The 11,806-nt window shown below is 41.2% G+C and overlaps 1 protein-coding gene across 1 annotated transcript in view; it reads left to right on the top strand.

Moving 5' to 3' along the window:
* The window catches only part of LOC143035500 (annetocin receptor-like), a 24,729-nt gene extending 13,210 nt beyond the window's left edge, over positions 1–11,519 (top strand). Inside the window, exons 2-3 of the mRNA XM_076202367.1 lie at positions 5,063–6,591; positions 10,328–11,519. Of these exons, the coding sequence (XP_076058482.1) occupies positions 5,085–6,591; positions 10,328–10,632 (1,812 nt within the window). The 5' untranslated portion in view covers positions 5,063–5,084 and the 3' untranslated portion in view covers positions 10,633–11,519. The remainder of the gene's footprint in view (positions 1–5,062; positions 6,592–10,327) is intronic.
* Positions 11,520–11,806: the final 287 nt, after the last annotated feature.

Genomic DNA, 11,806 nt, shown 5'->3' with positions numbered 1-11,806 from the left:
TATATATATATATATATATATATGTATTCTATCAATTCATCTGTTTCTTTGTCTATTTACATGCATACATACATGTTTATTGATCAACTTTCCTATATAGCTGCCTATTCACTTATCTATCTGTACCTCGCTAAATATCTACTCATGTGTTACAATTTTTTTCTTTTTATCAGTGTGTCTATGTGCCTAAGATAAAACAATTCATTGTACTGACTTCAGCCTCATCGTCATTGTCCCCTTTCCGCATTAGACGTGACCAAAGAGACGATGCATAATTGTTAAAAGGAAACGAAAAAAAGAGAAGCAAACAGACCGAGATTGAAAGAGAAACAAAGCGAAATTGAGAAACGGGGACGACCAAGCAAGCATGTCGTTTGGAAATCGAAAAGGGGGGGAAAGGGGAAAATGTGATGAAGAAAGATGGAGGAAATTAAGAACTGGAGGAGACAAAATACGGAAATAGCGGGAGGCGAAAGAAAGAAAGAAAGAAAGAAAGAAAAAAAAACGGCAAAGAGAAAGTCAACTTATGGAGCAAGAAAAAGACAGAGATAGATAGATAGGGAGGTAGATAGACTGAAAGATAGATAGATAGACATACTGATAGTTACATAGATAGATAGATAGATAGATAGATAAACATATCGACAGATATAGAGGTAGACAGACAGATATAAGTATAGATAGCTTGATGGATAAATAGATGGTGAGATGAACGAACTGAAAGATAGATAGATTGATACATGGATGAATGGATAAATGGACGGATAGATAGATAGACAAATAGATAAAAAATAAAAGGTGCATACATACTCACATACATACATACATACATACATACATACATACATACATACATACATACATACATACATACATACATACATACATACATACATACATACATACATACATACATACATACATACATACATACATACATACATACATACATACATACATACATACATACATACATACATACATACATACATACATACATACATACATACATACATAGATACATACATACATACATACACACATATATACAAGTATTTATATAAATTCGTACGTAAACATATGCAAGCGCACATTCAAATCGACATATACATATGTGCATATATATATGATATCACACGAACATGCGCTTACTGCTCTGGTTGTTTTTTATTTTTTATATATTTTCATATCTTTTCCGCTTTTGAAATTATATTTTTCACCACGGGAAACAATATTTTTTTTTGCACACACACACACACACACGCACACACACACACACACACACACACACACACACACACACACACACACACACACACACACACACACACACACACACACAACACACACACACACACACACACACACACACACACACACACACACACACACACACACACACACACACACACACACACACACACACACACACACACACACACACACATACACACACACACACACACACACACACACACACACATATATATATATATATATGTATATATATATATTTATATATATAAGTATATATATGTATATATATGTATATATATATATATATATATATATATATATATATATGCGAAATATTTTATTTTTCTAAAATTGTCTGATACAAATGACATTTTTATTTCTCGATGCAAACAATATGTTGTGAGTCATATTCAAATATGTTTAATTGGTTTTATAATGGACGGAATGTACTTCCAGCATTGAACAAAATTGACTGCAAGGATAATAATGATAAAAAAATAATGAAATTCAAAATTGTTTCTAAGGCAACATTAGTTATTTTTCATGTGTAATTATAGAGGATTATGTTTCGTGTGGACGATGCCACCAGAGCTAGGATAAATATTTTTTCCCAGATTATTTGGGTTGAAAAATATAGTAGGTAAACCCTTTCCTAACCTTTTCTTACCGGGTGATCTTTTTCCTTTGCCTCTGTCTGCCAACAAATGATTTTATTCATCTCTGGGGCAGCTCTTGCCTTTATGTTCAACATAAGAACGTAAGAATGGAGGGGACTGCAAGAGACCATAAAGCCCACACTAGGTAGTTTCATATCCCATACTACTTTTCATTCATATCCATAAGGTTATCTAATCCTCTTTTAAAGCAATCAACTGTTACAGCACTCATGATATGGTTACTATTCCATTTGCTTACCACTCTTTCAGTAAACTAGTTCTTGCCTACTTCCTTCTTAAACCTAGACTTGTGCAATTTACCCTTACTACGAGTCTTTGTATGATGACATTACAAGCCCTAACCCAATTGAATACCTCAATTAGATTACGCCTTACTCTTCATCATTCCAAGCGCCTCTGAGCTGGTCTGCTCGCGAGTCTTCCTTTCAGAAGTTTGTGCTTCCGTGCATGAATACGATATGTTTTCCTCCCATGAGGGCCCTGCTTTGAAAAATTCTTTGGTTTCAGCTCGAAAGCTCGATTTTTTTGGTTCACTTCATCGACTGAGGGAAGCCAAATCGGGGCTCAGATCTTGCCGAAAATTTCGAGGATATCTGTTTTTTTTCTTTTCCAAAAGCGATACAAGCAGGATAAGAGCATAAGAACATAAGAATGAAGGAGACTGCAAGAGACCATAAGGCCTACACTAGGCAGTTCAATGTCCATTACCACCTGTCATCCCCATCCATAAAGTTGTCTAATCGTTTCTTAAAACAACTGATAGTTTCAGCGCTTTGAAACCTTTGGTTAGAAAAAATTGTGGACGTATGTATATAATCTAGCTATTTATATGTTTACATGATTTGATACATGAAAATTGTAGTTTACCTACTACTTTCGTTGCTTACCATCTACTGGTTATGTAATATTCATTCATGTTTATCTATTTGTCTATCCATTGCTCCTTTCAGTTATATACCTTTAGTAACCAATGTCTGTCTGTCTGTCTGTCTGTCTGTCTGTCTGTCTGTCTGTCTGTATGTATGTATGTATGTATGTACGTATGTATGTATGTATGTATGTATGTATGTATTTATACGAGTATATGTTTGTATGTATGTATGTTTGTATATATTCAGTTTACTATTTATTTTGTTTTTTGTACTGTTTTTTATTTCATTTGTGTTTTGTTTTGCATTGCTTTGTTTTGTTTTGTTTTGCTTTGCTTGTTTTATTTTTTGTTTTTTCTTCGCTCTGTTTTACTTGTTTTTTGTTTTGCTTCACATTGTTTTGGTTTGGCTTGTTTTACTTTGTTTTGGTTTGCATGGTTTTGATTTTCATTGCTTCAGACTGTTTTGCATGGTTTTATTTTGCTTTGATTTTATTTCGTTTGCTTTGTTTTGCTCTGATCTATCAACCTATGAGTTATGGAGCCATGGCAGGACACCAGGAATACTTTATTTACATACTGTGATTCCTGAAGTGGGTAAATGGTGATGAGATGTACAAGGGGAGAATATAGCGGCAAATTGGAAGTGGGTATTAAGGGAGAGAGACTGGAGGAAGTGGATACTTGGGTGCGAATGTGGCGGGAAAGGGAGGAGTGGAGGTGGAGGTAATATATAGGTTGAGAGAAGCAAGTAAATGCCTTGGGGGATTAAAAAGTGTAATGAGAAACAGATATTTGGGAATGGGTACTAAGAGGAGATTGTATGAAGGAGTGATTGTGGTTACAGCACTGTATGGGGCAGATACATGGAACATAAGAGAGGAAGAGTTTAAATGTGTTTGAGATGAAATGCCTGAGAGGTATGGTAGGGGTTACTAGGCTGGATTAAGTGAGAAACGAAGAGTTAAGGAGCAATGTTCCTTTTTTGTTGTGGGTGTACGCAGAAATTTAATTGTGTGCAAACTTTGCCATCTCTGAAAAGCATGTGCACACCCATGGCGGCAAAGCCATTTAGTTTGCAATGGTAACCCTAGAGCTAGAAGAGAGAGAGAGAGAGAGAGAGAGAGAGAGAGAGAGAGAGAGAGAGAGAGAGAGAGAGAGAGAGAGAGAGAGAGAGAGAGAGAGAGAGAGAGAGAGAGAGAGAGAGAGGATTTGTAAGGTGATGTTTGGGTGGAACTTCTTTATTGAATGGATTTTAATATAATTTGAAAACCTCGTGTGCGCACTTTTTTCTTTATGTGCGCTAGTTGTAAGACATGTGTGCCCGCGAACATGCGCACAGCTTGGAGGGAACGTTGGTGAGGTGGAGAGCGGGGGTGGAAAGGGAGTTGGGAGATAGGGTTGATGAGAGAGTATTGGGATGCTTTTGGCACATGGTAAGGATGAGTGAAGAAAGATTAGTAAAAGAGGTGTGGAAGGCAAAGGTGGAAGGAGTGAACATAACGGGGCGACCAAGGATGAGATGGATGGGTGGGGTAAAAGGGGCATTGGGAAAGAAGGGAATGTCTACTGAGGAAGGAAGGGAGAAGACAGAAGATAGGGGTGAATGGAAAACGGTTGTGTATGGATGATGCTGTGATACATGGAAGGGAGTGGGTGGGGGTAGGGGTGAGGGAGTATGTGTGAATGATATTTTGACGCAGCCCGAAGGGATTTCTCCCCGTTTTTTCTTTCTCTACATGAGGAGACAAAGAGGGTGCTGGCCGATTAAATGAAGTGGTCTTGCTGTGGATGTGCTGTGTCTTGTGGCATTGTTTCTGCAGGGATGACCCGTCATCAATGAGGAACAAAGAAAAGAGGGAGGGAGGGGTGGTAAATAGAAGTAGAATATGTGGGGATGGAATAGGTGGGAGTGGATTTATGTCTTTGACTTCGGCTACCTCCCTTGTAAGGGAGAAAAAAACCATTGGTATATGTAGAGTAGCTTGGTCTGAACCAAAACAACAGGTCTTATGTACTTCTGTACATTCTTGGTGAAGTTTCTGATCTTTTTTAAGACTTCTGAAAATCTTCTCAATTCGTTCGATGTAACACTCGACTAATATCTAATTTCTATGGCCACTAGACTATTCTATTCAGTTGAGGGAAATCTTGTGTATTCAATAAACTGACACGTTTCCCAACATTTATGTTGGGAAACATGTCAGTAGACATTTATGTTGTTTTCTAAGAGTTCTCTGTGTTTCTTTTCTTTACACAGACACATCTCGAAGGCAGCAGAGATGGTGAGAGGGAACAGCACATTACTCTTCTCCGCCACCACCATCTCCAACACCATCTCCAACACCATCCCCAACACCATCGCCAATACAGGCTCGGGGTTCCCTGTGTTCTCCCTCACCGAACAGCAAACCGAGAACGAAGACTTCTTCGTGAACTCGACCCCGTCGAATTTGAACTCTTCCTTCAACACCTCCGTCAGCTTGGAAGGTCTCAAGAGGGACGAAGTTCTTGTTCTGTGGGAGATCGCGACTCTAGTTGTGATCTTTGTCCTCACCATAGTCGGGAACACGGCTGTGATCTTCGTGATCTATTTGCGCAGGAGGAAGAAACTGACTCGTATGTGCTACTTCATCATGAGTCTCTGTGTCTCCGATCTCATGACGGCGTTCTTCAACGTCCTCCCACAGCTCGCCTGGGAAATCACCTATCGCTTTAAGGGCGGGGACGCTCTCTGCAAGATGATCAAGTATCTGCAGTTGCTTGGTCCCTACCTGAGCTCCTACTTGCTGGTGATGACAGCACTGGACCGCTACCAGGCCATATGCCACCCACTGTCAAATTGCTCCTGGACGCCAAGGCACGCGAAGAACATGATTCTTGTGGCTTGGGTCATGTCCGTTGCCTTCTGCACCCCACAGGTCTTCATCTTTAGCTTCCAGGAAGTGGGAAACGGACAGTGGGACTGCTGGGCTTCTTTCGCGCCCCGATGGGGTCCCAAGGCTTATGTCACGTGGTATGCCCTATCCGTATTCATCCTTCCACTGTTCTTCCTCGTCTTCACCTACACGTGTATCTGTAGGACTATCTGGATAAACCTCCGGATGAAGCAGCTCAAAAACATCGTCGACCGTCACCAGTGCCACTCTGACATCGAACATGAGCAGCCCAGAAGGTTCAAGAGCTTACGGAGGCCCAAAATCCTTGTACAACTTCGACCAAACCGCCGTCAGGAGAGTTTTGTCTCCTCTCATCTGCGTGAGCCCTCGCCAGAAACCATCGCGACAAGTCACCACAGTGACCAGGGGCCTTACGAAGCCGAGACCTCTCTTCGGGAGACCAGCTGCTGCAGCAGACTTGCAATAGATCCCCCGTGCCACACGAGGAACGTACAGCATCAGTATCTGCGGAACAGCTTCTCCACGTCATCAGTGGAGGACCGTCGGGTCGTACAACACCATACTACGTGCCAGCAGAAACCGAGGAGGTTCTTCCGAACGAGGCGGCCGGCGATGCTGCCGGGGAAGGGCACGTCTGCCTCGTTCCACAACATCACAGAGGCGAATGGTGTCATGGCCGGTGCGGGAAGGCTTTCACCCTCAAACAGACGTTCCAGTAGCTCCAACCCTCGCTCACACTCCATGAGGAACATCAGCAGAGCCAAGATCAAGACGATCAAGTTGACGATCACTGTCATCCTCTGCTATGTGGTCTGTTCGGCGCCCTTCATTTGCTCACAGCTGTGGTCAGTGTGGGACCCCACTGCTGTCACTTCACCTTTTTATACAGGTAAGGTCTTCCTCGACAGCTTTTAGGCTCTGAATTTTCCTTCCCGAGTTTTGAATGTCTACTGAGGTCATTTATGATCTAGAGAACTTGATAAACATCCAGCTTCAACTGTTACATAGTTGAGATAATGATAGTAATAATTATGCTAATGTGGATAGGAGGTAAAGGGAACACGGGCTGAGGGAAATACTTTTATTCCTGACTAGATTCGCCTGAGTGGCTTCTTCAGAGGAATAGAGTTTGAAGTCAAGTTGGTCAATATATATGGACAGATGACGTCGAGTGGGGGATCAACCTGACACATTGCCACGTTCCTCTGTTATGCCATATATTGACCAACTTGACTTCAAACTCTATTCCTCTGAAGAAGCCACTCAGGCGAAACTAGTCAGGAATAAAAGTATTTATGCAGCATTTTATCGCTGTATCCAGTCATTATGAGGCTGTGATATAAAATAGTAATAAATATAACTGCTTTCACATATCCCATAAAGTGATACATAAAAGAGAAAATGAAAACTTTATATGATTATCTTTTGATACTGGACAGGTGGCGGGAAGTACAGCGTCTTGCTCCCTCCCTCCCTCCACCCCAATCAATCTCATGAGTCAAAATTGAACATGACTTGAGTACATACCGCTCATGGTTTTTCGATCTCGATTAGTTTACGGCTTTCATCATCTCATATTCATTATCTTCTTGAGTCTTTGAATACGGTTGTACCAACGTATATGGTCGGAAGAGTGACACTCAGATCGGAAATTGAAATATGTAGATATGAAAGTTCGTGAGTTGCATCGTAGCGAAGGGTGAGCAGGGCTGCCAACCGAAAACGCAGGATCGACTGAGATTCTTTGAGTGAATTGCCTATAGTATCAGACATAGATAGGTACATTATAAAGCTGGGTAGGCGAGGTATTTTAGGTTGTTGCATAATGTCGACTCTCCGAGCAGTCACCTTTTAACTGATTTCTAGTGGCGGTTGCCAATCTACCGATATATAAACTCCGCCCTTATTAAGGGAGGTCATAGAGGCTGTAAGGTGAAGAGTGGAAAGGCGTCTGGCATCTGCAACGTCAGAGGAATGAATATGGGACTGGTCGCCCTCATGTATATATGTATGTGTATATTTCTAAAATACAAATCTACACCTCATTATGTAATTGAAATGACGTGGTCCCGTGTATATCTATGTGTGTGTATGTGTGCACGCGCGTCTGTGTGCGTTCTTTTGACAAGGTTAGTGTAATTTTGATTCGGTTCGAGTTCCCCCTTTTCGCTGATACCGTCAGGCTTCAGAAATCGAGTCAAGACAGATTCACGTACATCCTTTTAGCGTTCGAATCCAAATGAAACTTATCGGATTCGAGCAGGAACTCGATGGATCTGGATGGCGAATCGTGCAGAAATCGAATTATCTTCCATATAAACCGGTTATGTAGCAATGTTCCCCAAAAGGTTAATATAATCTAAAATCGTGACTAAGAAAAATCCTCAAAAGTAACCATTGAAGAGTAATTTTCATGACGTCATGTCGTTTTGCATAATAATGTCAGAATCTATGATGTCTTCCTCTGTGGTTGATGAAGCATATGTATGATTAAAAGTATGTTATTTTTCTTTCTCATATTTTTAGTTTTTCTGACTGGACCTTGCTTCGTGAGAATTAGAAAAAAAATCCAAAATATATCTTCCATTGTACTTGACTTTTCGACTGCAGAGAGACATCGTCACGATAAAAAATCATGCAGTGAGACACATTAAGTTACATGATTTACAATACATAAATATGGTAAGCAAATTAACCACTTAAATACCACTACATATAGATATACATATACATATACATATACTTTTGTGTATTTCGGCAGCAATCTTTCTCTAATGCATGTAGTGTTAAATGCGACGGAAATCTCAGCGTTGATGATCTTTTTCTGAAGACTTTCAATTCTTCGAAAGAGGCGTTTTTCATCCTTACTTAAGGAATACAGGAATTCTCCGAAAGTGTAGGGCATGGAGACGAATAAAGTCGATTCTATTATTTACTGGCAGGACGTTTCGTAACTCTTGTTACATTTTCAACTAAATACAATGGTTTTGATACATGGTTATAAATGCAAAAAACTAGCATTGGGAAAGGTCTATAAAATACTGCTGGACATTTAGATACATGGCGCTCCGTGGGGAGCCTTATCGGGCGAGTGGCGAATTAGAAGACCTCCGCCAGAGACTCATGGAAGAATCAGACCTCACCTTCACCATCGAAAATAGCATAAATGGCTCCCTTCCTTTCCTAGATGTACAAGTATCCCACTCTGACACTGGATACAAAACCAGTGTCTACGTCAAATCAACAAACGATGGACGGTGTCTAAAAGGACAAAGTGAGTGCCCCGTAAGATATAAAAAGTCCACAATTAATGCGTACGTCAGGAGGGCACTCACCCACTGTTCAGATTGGACGTTTGCTCACCACGAACTCGAACGGACCTCCCAAGTTCTAGTAAACAACGGTTTCCCTAATCACCTTGTAGAGAAAGCCATCAAGGATGAAGTTGACCGATGGTACCTTGGACAAAACCCCCACACCGACGCCCCAAACAAGACACCCACTAAACTATTCTACAAAAGCCACATGACATCAGCACATAAAACTGAAGAAAGAGTTATGAAGAATATCATCCGCCGCAACGTAAAACCGATACCCAAGGACAAATATCTCAGTTTTATTATCTTTTACCAGTCTAAGAAGTCTCCCAACCTTTTATTAAGAAATAACCCCTTCCCTCCCCAAGAACCCCTCCAGAGGAGAAACGTCATCTACATGCATACATGCCAACACGAGGACTGTGGAACTCGTACTTCTTATGTAGGAATGACGACTACTCGCCTCTCCAGACGCCTCACTTGCCACCTACAAGCAGGATCCATAAAAAATCACTACCTACACAAACATGGAATCCCCCCGACGAGAGAACTTCTGGTTAAAGGCACCATAATCCTGGACCAGAATGATGATGTCCATCGCCTTTCACTACTGGAAGCCCTTTATATAAAAGATTTATCACCCTCAATAAATATCCAGAGTGGTGATCTCCTGACCCTTCCCTCTAGTAGGGACATTTCGCCACTCCCCCGATAAGGCTCCCCACGGAGCGCCATGTATCTAAATGTCCAGCAATATTGTATAGACCTTTCCCAATGTTAGTTTTTTGCATTTATAACCATGTATCAAAACCATTGTATTTAGTTGAAAATGTAACAAGAGTTACGAAACGTCCTGCCAGTAAATAATAGAATCGACTTTATTCGTCTCCATGCCCTACACTTTCGGAGAATTCCTGTATTCCTTAAGTAAGGATGAAAAACGCCTCTTTCGAAGAATTGAAAGTCTTCAGAAAAAGATCATCAACGCTGATATTTCCGTCGCATTTAACACTACATGCATATACATATACATATACATATACATATACATATACATATACATATACATATACATATACATATACATATATATATATATATACATATATATATATACACATATGTATATACATATGCATACACACACACATATATATATGTATACAGACACATATATACACATACATATTCATATTTATATACATTATATATAGACACACACAGTGTATATAGGTAGGTATAGGTAGGTAGGTACATAACCATGATCATAGGAAGTACATTAATTATTCCACTATAACTTTATTGCAGGAGCTACTTTCACCATCCTGACGCTGCTGTCGTCGCTTAACAGCGTGGTGAACCCGTGGATCTTCCTGGCGTTCAACGAGAACCTCACAAGGATCCTTCGCTCGGTCTGCACTTGCAAGTGGCGTCGGAGCCGGTCCTGGCCCCCCTGGAAGAGACCTGCTACCTTCAGGAGCTCCTCCAGTTGTGACCGGCAGCAGAGGATGACGATCGTGACGACCACGGAAGGGGAGAACTTCGCTCTCAAGCCGTTCCTTCTTCGGAAACCCTCGCTTTTGTCCTCAAGGATCAGCGAGACTTCACAGTAGACATCATGCGTACTGCTGAGCTCACTCGAAGAGAGTCATTGTCGACCCGCTATCATGTCCTTGAAAATTGTTGTATGTTTTTTCTTCTTCTCGATATCCCACGCCCAGTAAGATCTCATGAGTCATTTAGGATCTTGTAAAAGTATTTTATATATTTTTTGTCTGTCTCAGATGTGAAGTGTTTTGCCTTATAAGAGTCTCCTGTAATTTGTGAAATTTATGAGCCATGTTTGTACAAACACTTTGAGCACACACACACACACTCACACACACACACACACACACACGCACACACACACACACACACACACACACACACGCACACGCACACACACACACACACACACACACACACACACACACACACACACACACACACACACACACACACACACACACACACACACACACACACACACACACACTACATCATCATCATCATCATCATTATCATCATCCCATCAGAGATGTTAACTAGGCTATATGAAATAGTTTGGTATTGGCCAGAGTAAAATCTGTGATGTGTATCATCTGAGAGAAGTATTTAATTGAGAGAATATCTATCTATCTATTTGCCACGGGCTTTTTCCCTCTCACAAGGGAGGTAGCAAAGTCAAAAGGCACATACCCACTCCACTCCCATCCACTTCATTCCCACCCATTCCACTCTCATCCACCAAACTTTCCTCCTCCTCATCTTATCCCTGTATCCCGTCAACTGCTCTGGGTCAGAAGCAATGCAGAAAGACAGCACATCCACAGCAGTGCCGCTTTACTTAATGGGCGACTCCCCCCCCTCCCCGTCCCCTCATGCAGAAAAATAGAAAACGGAGAGGAATCCCTTCGGGCTGCGTCAAAATATTACTCACAGATAACCACTCCCTACCCGCCCCTATCCCCAACCCTTCCCTTCCTTGCATCACATGATCATCTAAACACAATTTCCACTCAACCCTATTTCCTGCCTTTTCCCTCCCTTGCTCAACAGACATTCTCCTCTTGCTCAACGCCACGCCCCTTTCACCCCATCCATCCATCTCATCCTCTGTCATCCCCTCCAGTTCGAATTCTCTACCTCTGCCTTCCACAATTCTTTTACTAAAATTTCTTCACTCATTCTTTACGTGTGTCCAAACCTTCCCAATACGCTTTCATCCAGCATATATACTATTTT

Source organism: Oratosquilla oratoria, chromosome 19, assembly GCF_046742065.1.
Source record: "Oratosquilla oratoria isolate Oo_2021 chromosome 19, ASM4674206v1, whole genome shotgun sequence".
NCBI classification, from domain to species: domain Eukaryota; kingdom Metazoa; phylum Arthropoda; class Malacostraca; order Stomatopoda; family Squillidae; genus Oratosquilla; species Oratosquilla oratoria.
This window is presented reverse-complemented; position numbering and strand designations above follow the sequence as displayed.